We start from the raw sequence: 18,315 nt of genomic DNA, 5'->3' as shown, positions 1-18,315 counted from the left end.
CTCCCTGGGGAACTGGGACACATGTGCTGTGCCCACAGGGAGCTGTCACTAAGGTGGGCAGGAGCCCGGTGGGTTTCAGAGGCTGGCCAGATGCTAGAATTTTCCACCTGTCCAAAACGGGTTGAGCCGGGCACGGTGGCTCACATCTGTAATCCCAGCACTTTGGGAGGCCGAGGTGGGCAGATTGCTTGAGCCCAGGAGTTTGAGACCAGCCTGGGCAACATGACAAAACCCTAACTCTACAAAAAAAATTTAAAATTAGCCGGGCGTGATGGTGCACACTTGTGATCCCAGCTACTCATGAGGCTGAGGTGGGAGGATCACCTGAGCCCGAGAGGTTAAGGCTGCAGTGAGCCATGATCGTGAAACTGCACTCCAGTCTGGGTAACAGGAGTGAGGCCCTGTCTCAACACAACACAGAAAAGAAACAGACACACACAAAAATCAAAACAGGGTTGAGACTTGCAGTATTCTTAGAAAGTTGCAAGGATTAGACAGGAGTGGAAAGCTAAAAGGTTACAACCTTGACCTGAGCTTTGTGCATTTCAGTGTCCTCGCAAAGGGCCTCTCCTTGCAGATGCATCCAAGTTGGGATGAGGAGGAGATCCAGACATGTGCCAATTGACTTCTTTTCTCTTTTTTTTTTTTTTTTTTTCCGAGATGGAGTTTCACTCTTGTTGCCCAGGCTAGAGTGCAGTGGCTTGATCTCAGCTCACTGTAACCTCCGCCTCCTGGGTTCAAACAATTCTCCTGCCCCAGCCTCCTGAGTAGCTGGGATTACAGGCATGTGCCACCACGCCCAGCTAATTTTTTTATTTTTAGTAGAGACGGGGTTTCACCATGTTGGCCAGGTTGGTTTTAGAACTCCTGACCTCAGTTGATCCGCCCACCTCTGCCTCCCAAAGTGCTGGGATTACAGGCGTAAGCCACTGTGCCTTTTTTTTTTTTTTTTTTCTTTTGAGACAGAGTCTCACTCTGTCGCCCAGGCTGGAGTACAGTGGTGCAATCTTGGTTCACTGCAACCTCCGCCTCCTGGGTTCAAGTGATTCTTCTGCCTCAGCCTCCCGAGTAGCTGGAATTACAGGCGCCCACCACCACACCTAGCTAATTTTCTTTTTTTTATTTTTAGTAGAGGTGGGGTTTTACCATGTTGGCCAGGCTGGTCTCAAACTCCTGACCTCGTGATCCACCCACCTCAGCCTCTCAAAGTTCTAGGATTACAGGCTTAAGCCACCATAGATATTTCATATGAATGGAATAATATGCATTCTTTCATGAATGTCTTTAACTTAGCATCATGTTTTCAAGGTTCATCCATGCCTGTGTCAGTACTACTTTTTTTTTTTTTTGAACAGAGTCTTGCCCTGTCACCCAGGCTGGAGTGCAGTTGTGTGATCTCCAGTTTTGGGCTATTGTGAATAAGGCTGCTGTGGACATTTGTGTTGAAGTTTTTGTGTGGGCGTATGTTTTCAGTTCTTTGAGGACATAGCTAGCAAGGGAATTGCTGGGTCGTGTGGTGAGGCCGATGACATTTTACACTTGGTGACTAAAAGTCTTGTGAGTCTCACTTAACTCTGTGCTGCTTAACGTGCACCACTGGGGTAAGAACACCCCTGGGGAATAGTAAGATGCCAGCCATTGTGGGATCCGATGATTTGCCAGAGTGCAGAGAATCTGTAAGGAAGAGGTAGAGGATTTCTGCGTCTCACTAGGCCAGCATGCGTAGCACCACTCGAAGCTCTTGGTAGAAACACCGCCTTCTGGGCTGGGCCTCAGAGCGCTGATTCCGTAGGTCGGGGCTGGGGGGCACCCAGGACCCGGCCTTTGTAATAAGCTCCCCTGGCGTGATCAGATGTTGAACAGCCCTGCCCTAGACAGTGAGCGCTGTGAGAGCAGGTGCCCCATGGTACACAGTAGGCAACCAGAGGCTCTTTGAACAAATCAATATGATCCTTTTTATAAATAGAGAAGGAGGCTGTTGAAAAATTCTGTAAGATAGTCTGAGCAAATTCCATCTTGGCCCTGGCTTTGCACATTTAGGGGAAGTAGGGATGCTAAGAGCTGCTGCTGCTCACACCCTTTAAAGAGCCTCCAAGTAGGGACAAGGGTAGGGGGAACAACACTTAACCTGAGCCCTAGGTAGGGGCCAAAGGTGGAATGGTGGCCGTCTGTGCCTCTTCAGCAGCCCATGAGCTCCCGGGAGGCCAGGGCTGTGGCCTTTGAGTCCTGGAGTCCAGCCTCAAGGAGGGGTGGGCTGTGCACAGGGTTGCCTATCCCCCATCACCCCACCACCTTCCAGTGCCCTTAGTACCTCCTGGCAGGACAAGAGGGGGCCCAGAAGGCAGCTCTGGTCAGGACCCACCTGCAGGGTGTGAAGGGGACACTTGGGGTCAGAGGGCAGAGCCAGCCCCTCTGGATGCTGAACAGGGTGAAGTAAAGTAGGGCAGGGGCTTGCTTCATTCAACCATTCACTCACTGATTGCAGAGTATTTATTGAGCATCTGCTGTAACCTAAGTTTTACTGGGAGTGTTGGAACCTCTCTGTCCGTTTGACCCCCGCGTTTCCTTCCTTGGGCCATCTGTGTCATTATCATCAAGACACAGCGGCTTCTTCACATTTCTGGTGATGTTGCTTCTCCTTGTGCCAATCCCCCAGTGGATACCCCACTCTCCGGAGTGAGAACCCCAAGGAGGTGCCGCTGGGCATGCACCAGGGAGGCTGTGACCGGAGCGGGCATTGCCTTGCTTGGAGCTGGCTGCCTACAAGCTCAGCCATCCAGCCTGCGGCGTCCACCCTGGCTGCAGCGCCTGCCCAGGCCTCAGGCCAGTCCTGGTCCAGCAGCTGTCAGCCCGGAGCAGCCAGCGATGGCCTCAGGGGACCAGCCAAGGCAGGCGGCTCATGCATCCTGCTTCATTAATAATGAATGGCCAGACATTGCCCGCGCCTCTCCCTGGTCGCCTCATTGACTTGGTGGGAGCCTCAGCCGCCCACGGCGCGCAGAGCCAGGAGCTGGATCCCAGGCCCCCTCGGAGAGACTCAAGAAGCACCAAGAAGCAGCTGCTCCCCAAGACCCCCTGAGCCGCTGCCCAGGAGAGCAGTCACAGCAGCCCTGCACAGCCCCCCAGGCCATCACCTCCGGCTCCAAGAGTGGCACCAGAGAGAGCCCTCCCTTCTCCAGTCCACAGAAGGCAGCTGTGCTCGTCACCTGTCACTCGTCATCAGGAGTAACTGGCAGCCCAGCCCTGCCCAACACTTTTGGAGACTACTGGGCTGAGGACTCGGGCAGCCAGAGCTGGACGAGGGTGGGGACAGAGGAAGGACCTGCAGAGACAAGAGAGATGTGAGGGGAGGAGGAAGCACACCCCCGCCCCCGCCAACCTCCAGCCGTGCTTCCAGCAGGTCTTCTGTAGCTCGATCTGGAAGTGTGACTGCCTCCCTCGGAGCTGCGCAGGCTTCCCCACCATTGCCTTCGGAAATCCTCGCTCCTGAAGGACACCTGCAGCTTCCTTGGCTTCTGGATAAAGTCTCGTCCTGGTCGGGGGAGAAGAGTTTCTAGCGGACAGATGGCTCCTGAGCCCAAGGGGATAGGGGACGCAGCCAGGATCTGAGCGCCCGGCCTCAGCATGCAGGTGTCCTTCGTGTGCTCGGAGCACAGCCTCAAGGGCCGGGGCCCTGAGGATCGGCTGGGCCGACCGGCGGCCAGCAGCCCCAGCCTGGGCACCCGAGGCCGCTTCCGCACCGTGGCCATGGTGGCCCGGAGCCTGGGACAGCTGTCGGTGCAGAGTCTCCCATGTGCCGGTGACACCAGCATGAAGCAACACGGGATGAAATATAGGTACGGGGGCGCACAGCTTTGCAGGGTGGGGGCTGACCTCCCGGCCTCCCCAACTCCCCACCTCCTCACTTTCGAGAGCGCATAAAATCTGCAAATCCCTGTTTGTCAGACTTGGGCAGTTTGTGCTGAGGGCTGGGAGGGGCTGTGCTTAGTGCTTGGTAGATGCTGAGAAACAGCATTGAGAATCTGGTCAGTGCGAAGTTTCTTTCTTCCCAGTTTCAGGGGGAGACGGTGAGGGCGCCGACTTCCTTCCTTCTGCCTCTGTTTTCTTTCTGAGGGTCGTTTACAATAGCCAAGCCGCCAATGCTCCCTTTTCCTGGGGAACCCTGAGGCATGGGCCGCAGGGCCCCCCGACATGCTCCTGCCCTCCCCTGGGCACACAGGCTCCACAAGATGCCCTGGGGGTGATCCGATATCTTTCCAGCCAGGCCACCGTGACAAACATCCGTTTGATAGTGAGGGACCGTGGGGTGAACCCTGTGATGGAATGAAGATTCCTTCCTCTACCTGAGCCGGGCCCAGGGCCCAATTCCTCTAGCAGGCGGGACTCTTGGTCCAGCAGGCACAGTCAGCCAGGCCACACCTGGAGTTTCCCGATGGTCCGCCCAGGCACCTTGCTTCCCTCCACCTGGGCTCAGCCCCCATCTGGCTCCAGGTGCTGTGACGTGTATGTGTGGAGGATGCTAAAGCACTCATGTCAGGAGCAGGGCCTCCCTCCCCTTCCCTGCCGGGGCCTTTCTCAAAGGATGGCGGAATGTGCCCAGGATGGAAAAGGAGGGTCCCAGCTTTGTACAAAGGGTCCTGGGAGCAGGGTTGTAGAGAGGGGACAGCCTTCCTCACTCCCTATGTAAGTCTCTGAGTCCAGAGCCTTGATTGCGTCCAGAACCATCCTCCAGGGATAAAGGAAGTCTCCACAACACGTGGTCTGCAGAAGCTAGAAAAGCTAAGTTAGGTCTCTGGTTCCCAGGTTTCTTGGGAAAGTTTTCCCAAAACAGGAACCGAACTGGGGACAACCCTGCTTTTCAGTGACCTGAAACAGGAGTGCAGGCCACCAGCGTCAGAAAGAGCCACAGACTGTTCTCATTGCATTTGGGAATCTTCTGGGTTTATAGCTGGTATTGGTGCCAACCTGAAAAGCACTGTGAGTCCATCCTGATGCCTGAGCCTTGTGGCTTAAACCTCTGCAAAACCAATGCCTGAGAGTTGGGCCTCGTGTGAAAACTGCGTCATCTAAGCCAACCCATTCTGGAGGTGAATTCTGGGATGACTCTGGGGTCCTGCATCCACATTCGTGTCTCTTCCTTCCCTGCGTCCTAGGAGGGTGGGATATGCTTTAATGAACCTCTGGGCTGAAAATGTCTAATCCTCTAAGCTTAATGACAGTCCAGAATGGAATTCTCTGTTTTAGAAGCTCTAGAGTTTACATCTTTTGTTAAGTAGGGATCAAAAGCTAGAATTACGGCCAGGTGAGGTGGCTCACGCCTGTGATCCCAGCACTTTGGGAGACTGAGGAGAGTGGATCACTTGAGGTCAGGAGATCGAGACCAGCCTGGCCAACATAGTGAAACCCTGTCTCTACCAAAAAATACAAAAATTAGCTGGGCATGGTGGTGCGCACCTGTAGTCCCACCTACTCGGGGGGCTGAGGTGGGAGAATTACTGGAACTTGGGAGGCAGAGGTTGCAGTGAGCCAAGATCACGCCACGGCACTCCAGTCTGGGTGATAGAATGAGAGCCTGTCTCAAAAAAAAAATAAAGCTAGGAGTGAACCAAACATGTATATGTATACTTTTTGGTTTAGATACCTACTGCCTTCTGCGATAGGTATCTATCTGTTGAGTCCTAGGATCTCAAAGGAGTTAAAAGCGGGCCTATTTCTAAACATAAGGCACTACGTAATTGGAAAGTGTGGCTGTTAACACTGTTTCCCTCCTAAAACTCCCTGAGGAGTGGCTCTCAAAGAGGGTGAGTGCTCACCATGCCCATGTGTGTGCTTATGTGTGCATGCACACACGTGCGTGCTGGAGGCAGAGAGGGCAAGACAGAGCAGTGAAGGGGGGTGTTCATCAAGCTGGCAGGTTTGCAGTCTGCGGACCAGAGTTCACATCCCAGCCCTGACACTCTCTGACTGAGAGCGGGTTTGCAGTCTGCGGACCAGAGTTCAAATCCCAGCCCTGACACTCTGACTGAGAGCGGGTTTGCAGTCTGCGGACCAGAGTTCAAATCCCAGCCCTAGCACTCTGACTGAGAGCGGGTTTGCAGTCTGCGGACCAGAGTTCAAATCCCAGCCCTGACACTCTCTGACTGAGAGCGGGTTTGCAGTCTGCGGACCAGAGTTCAAATCCCAGCCCTAGCACTCTCTGACTGAGAACAGGTTTGCCGTCTGTGGACCAGAGTTCAAATCCCAGCCCTAGCACTCTCTGACTGAGAGCAGGTTTGCAGTCTGCGGACCAGAGTTCAAATCCCAGCCCTAGCACTCTCTGACTGAGAACAGGTTTGCAGTCTGTGGACCAGAGTTCAAATCCCAGCCCTAGCACTCTCTGACTGAGAGCGGGTTTGCAGTCTGCGGACCAGAGTTCACATCCCAGCCCTAGCACTGTCTGACTGAGAGCGGGTTTGCAGTCTGCGGACCAGAGTTCAAATCCCAGCCCTAGCACTCTCTGACTGAGGGACCCCATCTCTCCAATGGAGTTGCAAACAGAGCCTTATACCAGGCCAGGCCTGGGAGCTTTCCTTGCTGTTGTCACGGCGAGAGGTAGGTTCATAGCCCTGTAGGATGAGATGCAGTTTCACAGGGGCTGAGATGGGCCTGGCAATCCAAAGCCTGTGCCATTGGGCACCCCCGCCCCAGGCCTCTCCCATCTCGCTCATGCGGTACCTGCTTAATGCGTTGCTGCACAGGGACTGTCCCAGGGCCACAGCCAGGGTGCAAGAGAGGGGCAGCAGGGACTGAGGGGGAGCCTGATCCCAACCTTCCTGTGACTCTGATCTCCTCCCTGGGAAGCTGGCCCTTCCCAGTGGTGTGCTCCAGGCACAGCTGTCCAGTGATGCGCACAGTCCACAGGTATTAGGAAACTAAAGGTGCAGGCCAATACCAGGCACCACATTCTTGCCCAAGGGCCTAAGGCATGCTCAGTGTGGGATGGCAGGAGGCCAAGCCTGATAAGTAAGGGAGGGGCCAGCACCTGGTCCCGAGAGTCTGACCCCAGGGCCTGGGCTTCTCACCCCTGAATTACTCCCCAACATTGTCCCAAACAAGCACTCCCTGGGACCCTGCCACTGCCAGCTCCAATTAGAAGACAAAGACTGGAAGCCCAGCCTGTCCTTACGGAGCCTGGAATCTGGGAGCAGGGCAGGCGTGCAAACAGATCATCACTGCACAGAGCAGACAGGCGAGCAGGGCACTAACAGGAGCCGTCCCATCAGCCTTCCTCCGGGACCAGCTAGCCAAGGCCACGGTGCTTGCCCTTCACCCCATCACAGTTTTGTCCTCTGCCCAGGTGGCTCCAATGAAAGGCCCCAAACTCCTCTTTGTAAAATGACCTGTCATTTCCCGGGGCCTTCCAGCTCTGGCCCTTCCCAAGTCTGAAGTGCAGTTTTTAGGGGTGTGCAGCATGCAGGGGCTCCACGATGGGCATGGGCGCTCCCCTCCAGCAGAGGTTATGCCTGTGAGTCCTCACTGGGCGTTTTCCAGACCCCAGGAGAGACATGAGGCAAATTAATGAGGACCAACAGTATTTGGGTTTCGAGATGTTGACCGCCTGCTTCATTAGGATGTCAAGTTTTAATGACGAGGAAGAAATCGGTAGGAAATGGTTTCTGTGTCTGGGAAGTTTCAAGTGCAGCAGGCAGCAGCCCCGTCCAGACCCGGCTGAGACGCATGCTCCCTACCCCCACGCAGCAGCTATGCTTACACAGCGTTCAGCCTGGAGGTGCCCTGTCCCTTTGCATCCCTTCTCCCGAGGCCTGGCAGCGGATGGCAGAACCAATACCATCATTTTCACAGGGAAACAAGTTGAGCAGGGTAATTGTGGCATCACGTGGTGCCCTAGTTTTGTTAAATTAGTCCTGTGGGTGGTGAGTGGAAGAGCGACTGAACCCGGAGCCCACTCGGGGAAGCGGGCCCATTTCCCACCAGCCAGACCAGGAACAGATATGGAATCAGGGGCAGGGGCAACTTTTGTCAGCCCTCCCCAAACTGGCAACCAAGGGGCGCCTCTTCTCTTCACCCCAACCTGGCCTTTAGCAGAGCCTCTTCAAGCAACTGCTCCCCACAGCCACTCATGGAGGTGGTTTTGCAGAGGTGGGGGCCTGGCCTCCCTTCTCCATGCCCAAATGTGTCTAGACTAGTGGGGTCCAGGGCTCTGTGAACACCCAGATGTTGCAAGCAAGGTTCTGAGGGCATATGTATCTGGGCGTATTTCCAGGCTTTATCTGTTTTTGCAAAGGGGTTATGACCCCAAAGCAGCCGAGAGGCACTGGTCAGAACCTCCAGCCCTTTGCTTCATTATTAGACTCCTACTAAGCAACTTTATAATTTCCTACCACAGTTACTTTCTAGCCAGCATGGGGGAAATTACCTAAACTTCTAAACTGACCAGGCTCATGCAGAATGTATTAGTGATACAGTCGGGCTGTTCTCCCTGGCAGTCACAGACATGAGTTATTCTGGGTTGGAACATGCCAGCAATGCAGAGGGTACTATCAGATTATTTCATTGATGTATAAGGAGGAAAAAGGAAACTTCAGTTTCTTTTTAACATGGTAATAGTTAAAGCTTATTTGATTTGTCTGTTGTGTTTGAATAAAGAAAAGGTCACACTCCTGCTGTCTTTGGGAAATGAGACACATGTGAGTCAGTGTCCTGTGGCCTTCTATCCTCACGGATCTCCCTCTGTCCTCATGGAAGCCACCGTAAGAAAGGCAGCCTTGTGAGCCCATTCTGCAGATGAGAACACTGAGGCATCAGGCCACTCCATAAAATGCCTGGAGTCCTCCAGCCAGGAAAGTTGAACCAGGATTTGGGCTCTGGCTTCAGAGTCTCTGCCCATAGCCGCCGCCTGGTCCTCCCCTTTCCTGAAAGAAAACTCACCTGTTCTTATGTTCTCCTTTAGGGAAAATCCCAGCTCTGCCTACAGGAGCAATAGCTGACAGCTGGACTGGCTTTAATGGGAAATTAAAAAATAAACCTAGGCAATTTTAAAGTACCTTCAATTTGGTGACACGTTCAGCTGTTTTCAAGCTGCTTAGAAGTATTATATCCACTCGTGATATAGGAGTCCAGGAGCCTTATAACCAGGGAAACCGAAGCTGGGAGGGACAGAGTAGGCTCATGTCAGAAGTGGGGGGGGGGGGTCAGAATGAGGCTTGAGCCCCATGCCGCCTTCCCAGGGGCCAGGCTTGGACAGGAAGAGGATTAACTGAGGACTTCGCATCCTCCGAAGTCAGAAGTGTCATGGCCCCAGGGAAATGCAGGGCCCTTGGGCCAGGAGGCTGGGCCTCACCCGCTGGTAACTCATGGCTCTCACTCCCCACCTCCTAGAAGCAGCTGCCCCTTGACCAGATGCTGGCAGCTGGATCCCACAAGGGAAGTGGAATCTGACCCCAGATGAGTCCAGGCCTGGCTGCAGCTTTGAGACCCACCCGGCCACTTGCCAACCTCACCATCTGGGCAGATCACGCCCTGCTAAACAGGCTGGGGGTGGGATGCACACCACCACGGTGGGGAACGTAAGCTGGGAGCCAACTGCCTGGGTGGGATCCCAGCTGCCTCTGCCTGCTGGGCAGGTCTCATACTGTGAGAATCGATGTCACAACAAGCAAGGCACCTGCCACGTACGGCTCCCGGGAGGATCTGGGGACGGGATGCCTGGGGACCGCCTGGCCTGCTGCAATCCCATGGGCTCCCAGGTGACCTGTGCCAGGACAGACCAGCATGCCAGTCCTCAGCAGAGGGCTGCCACTCTCCTTCACCTCCTAAGGATGGTCATGATGGCCCAAGGCCCATTCCTGTGAACCCTGGGATGCACCCCAGCGGGTAGGCGCCTCAGTGGCCCTGGGAAGGAGCCCAGGCAGCTGTGCCTGGTTAGGAGGCCTGCGCTGCCAGGCTCTGCCGCTACTATTGGGCCTGGTTCTGGCTGTAACAAAGGAAGGGCTGGCCTTGCTTAAGAACTGGCAGCCCCACCATGGAGCTCCCCGCACCCTGAGGGACAGATGCACAGGCCGTCCTGTGGTCCGGTGCACAGGACGATCTCCTGCCCCAGTCTCTGGAGACAGGAAGAAAAGACACAAAATCAAAAATGCGGCCTCAGAGAGGAGGGAAGAGGCGGCTTCTCTGCAAGGGGCACCACATAGGTGGTGCCACGGGGCTGAGACCAGCCCGGTTTCACCATAAATCAGCGTCCCTCTGCATTTCCATCTGTCCTCGAGACCACTCTGCAGATCCCCATTGGGCACCAGTAGGGCCCGTGCCAGCAGCATGGTGTGGGCTGGGGACAGTTGGCACTTTACCCCTGCGGTGGCTGAGCAGAAGCACCTCTCGGAAGGTCCCCGGTGCCTTTCAGAGCCTCCAAACACACACTGACTGTTGGGGGAGTGGTTGGGGGCCTGGCCCTGGCAGGACCTGAGCCTGGCTGGCAGGGTCCTGCCCGGGTGCTGAGAACTCACGTGGCGTTTGTTTTTCAGGAACCTGGGCAAGTCTGGCCTGCGGGTCTCCTGCCTGGGACTTGGTGAGTGTGGTGGTCCCCTCCATCCCACCAGGGAAACGGGCTGTCGGGGGGCCGGACATGGGCTGAACTGGACACCCCTTGGGAGGCAGGGTGGCCCAGCCTTTGGTACTCCCCAGGGAGTAGCTACACCCAGAGCCCGGGATTCAGGGGGGCTTGGTTGCCATGGCAAAAAAGAGGCAGGTGGGAGGGGGCCTGGGATAGAGGGAGAGAGAGACACAACCTCAGCAGAGGAGGTGAGGTGGATACTAGGGGCCCCTCCATACACGGTCCCCACCCCACACCACAAAATCAGAGGCCCTTCTGGCCCCAGGACTGCAGGGAAGACACCTTACCTTCCACGGCAGGTTCAGCTTACGAGTCCCTCCTGGAGCACCATTGGATTTGGCCCTTTTTCCTCTCCTGTCAGATGCAAGGCCTGTTTCCAGAACGTGCAGTCCCCATCTCCCCTGTGCATGCAGTACACACACCGCCCACTGCAGTACACACACCCTCCCCCGACCACCGCCCACTGCCCTGACGCCGCCCTCCCCGCTCCGTCCCAGGAGGAGCACACGGATGCAGCTGTCGGGCCTGGTGTGTTTTCAGAGAGGCGTCCCTTGTGCCTTTCCTTGCAGCATGTGGAGCTACCTCAGCATAGCTCTGACAAGCATTTCAAAAACCCCAGACCTGCTTGGCCCATAGCCAGCAGCCCGCTCCAGAGACTTTCGTCCCCTCAGTTTAGTGACCCCAAGAGAGCAGGACTTCCTCTGAAAGCCAGGTGTCCACGCACACCAAGGACACCCTGGCCACACAGCAGCACAGAGGGACTCCTGTGGCTGCCCCTTGGGCCCTGCAGCCTGAGGCCTGAGCACCGACGGGAGAATCTGGCTTCCTGCTGGGTCCCTAACTTGAACCCCTGTGTCTCCTTCCAGGAACATGGGTGACCTTCGGAGGCCAGATCACCGATGAGGTAAGACGGGGCTCTCCCAGCACCCCAGAGCCCAGCATGGGCTCGCCAGAGCACATGGTTAAGTCTGCTGCAGGGACCAGTGAGCACGTGCTTCCAGGAGCCAGCGCGGCAGCCTGCCTCCCTCTCTCTGTTTTGCGAGGGCGCCCTGCCCCAGGGGAGAGTAGAAAGGTGAACCAGGTGGCCGTGGCCAAAGGGAATGCCGAGTCTGGTGCCATCACCCAGCAGTAGACGCCTTGGGCCTCAGCATGTCCCTTAAGCTCCCCAGGACTCAGATTTCCCACACGCTTGACCCCCATTCCACAGTTAACGAGGAGAGTTCAGGGTGCACATGCTTCCCAAATTCTGAAGCTGGATGCAGATCCTAGCTGCCCACATGCCATGGAGACTCCAGTAACTATCTGTTGAGGTCATGTGGAATGCAGCCCCTGCAGTGCTTGCTGCAAGCTGAGGAACCCAAGATCTGCATTTCACCCAGCATCTACCGTCCATTTCCCAGCTGCCGCGAACCATGTGGATCGCAGTCAGATGTATTTTGTTACGGGAAGTCAGGGACCCCGAACAGAACCCCACCTCCGATGTATTTGCTGGGGCTCATGTCCCCACAATTGGAACAAGAAAGTGAACACTAAGGAAAAGCCAGCTTGTACTCTGCCAGCGCCTCTGGGTCTCTCAGAAGGGCAGGGACAGCACACGCCCAGACATGCTTCTGGACAGTGAGGCAGCATCTCAGAAATGAGAGCGGTGGCATTTGCTCAGACAGCTCTGGGCATCTGCACAAGAAGCAATTTTCGCGTTTGTCCTACTTAGTACTAGAAAGGTTGCATTCAAAAATTGATCGGCGAATTGATGGGAGACCTTGTTAGCTGTGATTGCTCAGATTTCCAAGGGAAAGCTTTGCTTCTATGAAAATTTAAATGCATATAGTTTGTGTTTGGGGTCACTTTTATCTTTTTTTTTTTTTTTTTTTTTTTTTTTTTGAGACGGAGTCTCGCTCTGTCGCCCAGGCTGGAGTGCAGTGGCTGGATCTCAGCTCACTGCAAGCTCCGCCTCCCGGGTTTACGCCATTCTCCTGCCTCAGCCTCCCAAGTAGCGGGGACTACAGGCGCCCACCACCACGCCCGGCTAGTTTTTTGTATTTTTTTAGTAGAGATGGGGTTTCACCATGTTAGCCAGGATGGTCTCGATCTCCTGACCTCGTGATCCGCCCGTCTTGGCCTCCCAAAGTGCTGGGATTACAGGCTTCAGCCACCGCGCCCGGCCCACTTTTATCTTTAAGACAGTAGCTGGTCAGGTGCGTTGATTCACACCTGTAATCCCAGCACTTTGGAAGGCTGGGGCGGGCGGATCACCTGAGGTCAGGAGTTCGAGACCAGCCTGGCAAACATGGTGAAACCCCATGTCTACTAAAAATACAAAAATTAGCTGGGTGTGGTGGCAGGTGCCTGTAATCCCAGCTACTCAAGAGGCTAAGGCAGGAGAACTGCTTGAACCCAGAAGGGGGAGGTTGCAGTGAGCTGAGATCATATCACTGCACTCCAGCCTAGGCCACAAAGTAAGACTCTGTCTAAAAAAAAAAAAAAAAAAAAAAGACAGTAGCTGGTTATAGGATGATTTTCCCCTTGCTTTGAAGTTGCTGGATAGGCGCTATCTCAGGGTGAAGTCTGGAGTTATTAAGGCAAAAGGAATTGCCTTACCTTAGCCCACCAGATTGGTTCATATGAGCCCGGGGGCCCATATGGTTCCATCTGAATCAGCCTTGCCTGACTCGGCCTCGTTTCCCTTTCGATGTGATTTCTAAAGCAGGATGGGAGAATTCTGTAGAAGGGCATAACTTCATTTCCAAACAATATTAGCTGGGTGGCCTGTGATGTCCTTGTAAGAAAGATATAAACAAGCAGACAGACTAGACCTATCCAACGAGATGACGTTTTCACCAGCAAACCAGGCCCCCCTCCAAGCATTAATGAATGGCCCAGTGGCAGCCCCGCTGGCCCAGACCTCTGCAGTGTCTCCATCAGGAACGCAGTGATGGACACGTGTGAAGATATTGGAGGTCATTTCTAGATGACACCAAGCTGGAAGGACAGAGAATAAAATAGATGGCAGAGACGGGGTTCTGAATGGTTGTGGCAGGTGAAAATGGCTTAGCAAAGGAGCAAGACAAATTTTTGTATTAATCCTACAGTTAGTGTCAAAAAAGAAATCGATACGTCTAGAACAGGGGGCCCACCTGGCTGTGGTTCAGATGAAGAGGATTTGTGCACTTCAGGTCTGTGGCTCAGTCCAAGCCAGCAGGGAAGCAAGGACCGTCCTGGACTGCTTTTTTTGTTTTTCAGTTTTTTATTACATATGTGAAACATAAAATTTGCCTTTTTAGCCATTTTTAAGTGTACAGTTCAGTGGCATTAAGTACATTCACATACTGTGCCACCCTTACCAATATCTGTTTCCAAAATATTTCATCACCCCAAACAGGAGCTCTGCACCTTTAGACAATAACTTCCCATCCCCTGGTCACCTCTAATCTACTTCCTGTCTATGAACTCTGCAGGCTATTTGTATAAATAAAGTTTTATTGGGACATAGCCACGCCCATCATTTACACATAGTGGCTGCTTTCACTCCACAAGGGCAGAGCTAAGTAATTGCAACAGAGACTCTGTGGCTCACAGTGCCTGAAGAATTTACTATGTGGGCCTTTACAGAAAAGGCTTGACGTCCCCTGTTGTATGGGCCGCAGCAGCTGTGCCCTGCAGTATCTGCAGGGTTGTTGTGTGAACAGCAGCTCAGCCAGTTCTATGCCATGCCAGGGACCAAATGAAAGCTTGCCCAGAGATGGAACAAACCATCTGGTAAGGCAGGAATGACAGCCACCCTCACATGGCACAGGGCAGAGTCCACAGTTTGTAGGACACCATCACATTCTCAGCCAGTGCTCCCAGGAGCCCATGAAGGGATCAGACCACACTAGGGACCCTAAGATGACATGACGCCTGTCGGAGCCACCACCACGGTGGTTTCAGGTCTCCAGCCCTCCTGTTGTTAGGTGCCCTTTCTGTGGCCTCACACTCCCCATTAGAAGCATGTGTTCAAGATAAGCCAAACAATAAAAATTTAATAGAAGTAGTGGCTGAGAACCTTACACCTATTATCTCACCTAATCCTCCATCAAACCAGGGAGGCAGGTGCTATTCCCAGTTCAGGGAAGCTGAGCCTCTGGCCATAAACAGGTGCAGGGGTCCCACCTGGCCGCTGGCCACGGGGCATTCCACCTGGTGCTCTTTGCCTCAACGCTTGTGGCCAGAGCTCGGCTGTGGGGTGACCGTACTGGGGTAGGGGCAGATTCCTTGTTCCCCCAGATGGGGGTAACAGGGAGGTGGCCTGTATGTCTCCTGAGCTTCCTTCCGACTTCAGTAACTGGGACCCAGATACTGGAAGGAACAAAAAGTCACAAAATAAAGGCTCCATAAAATGAACCAGGATGCGGCCACAGAGTGGAGGTCTTTAGAAGTCATGTTTTAGGTCTGGGGGCGGTGGCTCATGCATGTAATCCCAGCACTTTGGGAGGTCAAGGCGGGAGGATCACAAGGTTAGGAGTTCGAGACCAGCCTGGCCAATAGGGTGAAACCCCATCTCTACTAAAAATACAAAAAAATTAGCCAGGCGTGGTGGCAGGCACCTGTAATCCCAGCTACTTAGGAGGCTGAGGCAAGAGAATCGCTTGAATCTGGGAGGCAGAGATTGCGGTGAGCTGAGATCGTGCTACTGCACTCCGGCCTGAATGACAGAGCGAGACTCTATCTCGGGGAAAAAAAAAAAAAACACTTATGTTTTGAAGGACGGCATGGGAAAGGCCCGTGACAGCAAATGGAAAACGCAGCCAGTGTAGACAGCAGCAGCGTAGACAGCAGTCTGTGGAGTAGAGCTTCAGTTTTCTAGGGAAAGGGCAGAAAAACCCGGAAGAAAAATTACAGCAAAATCATAGCCATAAAAACATAAATACATAAAACAGTGAGAAAGCACAGCCCCACAATGCCGTGAGTCCCTCCCTCTCTCTCCTGCCTCTGGTCCTCCCAGTCCCAGGTGCCACCCTGGATGCAGCTGGAATTGTGTGGTGGCTTCGTTTTTGCTGAGGGACAGGTGAGGTTAGTGTCGGTGTCTGCCATGCTGGACCCTGCTGATCCAGCTATCTGCACGCCCTCGGAGGTCTGTGATGACCACAGGTTTCTGTGATTGGTCGGGCTTTCCTCCCCGGCGGGAACCAGGCGTGCCCAGGGCCACTGTGCTCTGGCGTGGAGAGCGCCGAGCCCTTTGTTCTCGTCTGTGAGCAGGAGTGGGAGGCCTCCGGTGGGCAGAGCAGAGCCAGGAGCAGCCAGGTCCCCGCCTCAGGCTTGCGGAGCCCCTGCTTATCACCAGCGTCCTGCCTGCTCCCAGCCTCTTCCCAGTCACTCTCTTTCTAGAGAGGACGCTTTCTCCAGTGGTCAAACGTGCTGTGGAGAGGGTGTGCGCTGCCTGTGGCTGGTGTAACAAATAGCCACCAATGCGCGGCTGAAAACAGCAGCAACGTATTCTCTCACGGCCCTGGGGGCCAGAGATCCAAACTCCGTAGCCCTAAACCTAAGTCCAGGAGTCAGCCAGGCCGGGCGCCCTTCTCCAGGCCAGTACCCTTCCTGGCCTAAGTCCAGGAGTCAGCCAGGCCAGGCTCCCTTCTCCAGGCTAGGACCCTTCCAGGCCTCTTCAGCGTCCGGCGCTGCTGGCCGTCCTTGACTTGTGCCCACATCCTCCAGTCTCTGACCCTGTGGACACTCTCCCTCCTTCTCTTCTGTCTGTCAAGTCTCCATCTGTCTCGTCCTCATACGGTCACCTGTGATGGCACTGAGGGCCCACTTAGCTAAGCCAGGACATTCTCCCCATCGCAGAGTACTCACGTTAATCCCATCTGCAAAGTCCCCGTCTCTACCTAAGGTCACATTCCCAGGTTCCAGGGACCTGATACCTTTGGAGAACCATTATTTAGTTGACTGCAGAGAAGAAAGTAGAAAAAGGAGGGCAGGGGCGGGGGTCCTGACGACAGGGCAGTTGGGAAGCAGAAGCGAACAAGGAAGCCACATGGTGGTCCAGAGAAAGAGCCTTCCGGGGGCCGAGGGGACAACCAAGGCCAAGCCCTAAGGTCAAGTGTTGGGGAGAAGGGGGTTCAGGGGATAGAGTCGGGGGTCAGGGTGCAGATCTGGTGGGGACTTTGGCTTTGACCCTCTGTGAGATGGAAGCCCCTGGAGGGCTTTTGCATGGAGGAAATTTGACCTGATTTAAAAGGTCTGCCAAGGCTCGCCCTGGCTGCTGCACTGGGAATAGCCAGTCATGAGGGTGTCTCGAAGTTCAGCGTGTGCACGATCCGATGCACTTAGAAGGCACATCCCGATGTGGCAGGGCTGTCATGGAGCCTGGGAGGCCGCATTTCTGATCTCATGCTGATGCTGGCCTATGGGCCACGCTTTGCCTGGGGCAGGTGCAGAGAGAAGATGGAAGCAGAGAGCTAGGAGGCTATTGTGAGAAACCAGCCAAGAGCCGCTGGAGGCTCAGAGCAGGGTGGGCACAGTGGAGGTGGGGAGAGGAGTCGGATTCTGGACTAATTTGCTGGGAAGCCACAGCAGTGGCTGAACTTCATGCTCCAGTGATGGAAGGATTAGTCAAGGAGGGCTCCCCGGGGTTTGACCTGAGTGCGGGTGAGTGAGACCTCAGAGGAGCTGATGCTGCTGAGGGCTGCCTCCCTGGCCCACACCAGCCCCAGGGCCTGGAGTGCCCTCCCCGACCCACTCTCCCCTTGCCTGCCTGACAAACTCCTAAACACCCTTCAAAACCCAGTCTTTGTCTGGCACACTTTGGGAGGCTGAGGCGGGCAGATCACTTAAGGTCAGGAGTTCGAGACCAGCCTGGCCAACATGGTGAAACCTTGTCTCTACTAAAAATACAAAAATTAGCCGGGCTTGGTGGCATGTGCCTGTAGTCCCAGCTACTCGGGAGACTGAAGCAGGAGAATCTTTTGAACCCAGGAGGCAAAGGTTGCAGTGAGCCAGGATCATGCCACTGCACTCCAGCCTGGGCAACAAAATGAGACTCCATCTCCGAAAAAAAAAAAAAAAAAAAAAAAAAAAAAAAAACAAACCACACCCAGTCTTGGACATTCTGGACACGTGCTACCCCTTGGATGAATGTTGAACCTTGAGGACATTACGCTCATTGAAACAAGCCACAAAAAGGACAGAGGGTGTGACTGCATTTGTCTAAGGTTCCTAGAGTAGTTAAATTCATAAATACCAGAGATTGGTGGGTGCTGGGACTGGGGGCAGGGAGCAGGGACGGGGAGTTACTGTTCAATGGGTACAGAGTTTCAGTTTAGGAACATGACAGGGAGATGGATGGTGGTGATGGTTACACAACTATGCGAATGTACTTACTGGCACTGAACTACGCTTGAAAAGGGTTAAAATAGTAAATTTCATTATATGTATTTTACCACAACTTTAAAAATTCTCTTTGATAAATGCAGTAATGTTTTAATTAAACAAAAAGAATGAAAGGGATCTTCATGAGCAGATGTGGATTGGTTTCTAGGACGTATTGTGAGTGAAAAAATCAAAGTGCAGAAACACATGGGTAGTGTACCAGCCCTCCTGGAAGAAAGATGGGGGAGAAGAAAATACACGTGTCTGAAATACAAAAACGGAAAACGGAGCCCTGGGTCCCCTCCTCTGAGAAGCCTTGGCAGGAGCGCGAGTGCCCTAACCACAGGCTTAGCCCCGTC

General features: G+C 54.2%; 1 protein-coding gene across 9 annotated transcripts in view; it reads left to right on the top strand.

Moving 5' to 3' along the window:
- LOC105479780 (potassium voltage-gated channel subfamily A regulatory beta subunit 2) overlaps nucleotides 1-18,315 on the top strand; it is a 109,729-nt gene that overhangs the window by 69,614 nt on the left and 21,800 nt on the right. For all 9 annotated transcript variants that reach the window (XM_011738106.3, XM_011738075.3, XM_011738090.3 and 6 more), the window contains 2 exons: nucleotides 10,521-10,564; nucleotides 11,476-11,513. In XM_011738106.3, coding sequence (XP_011736408.1) covers nucleotides 10,521-10,564; nucleotides 11,476-11,513 — 82 coding nt within the window. The remainder of the gene's footprint in view (nucleotides 1-10,520; nucleotides 10,565-11,475; nucleotides 11,514-18,315) is intronic.

The sequence above is a fragment of the Macaca nemestrina genome, chromosome 1 (assembly GCF_043159975.1).
Source record: "Macaca nemestrina isolate mMacNem1 chromosome 1, mMacNem.hap1, whole genome shotgun sequence".
Lineage (NCBI taxonomy): Eukaryota > Metazoa > Chordata > Mammalia > Primates > Cercopithecidae > Macaca > Macaca nemestrina.
The sequence above is the reverse complement of the archived record's forward strand: the minus strand, read 5'-3'. Positions and strand labels throughout refer to the sequence as shown.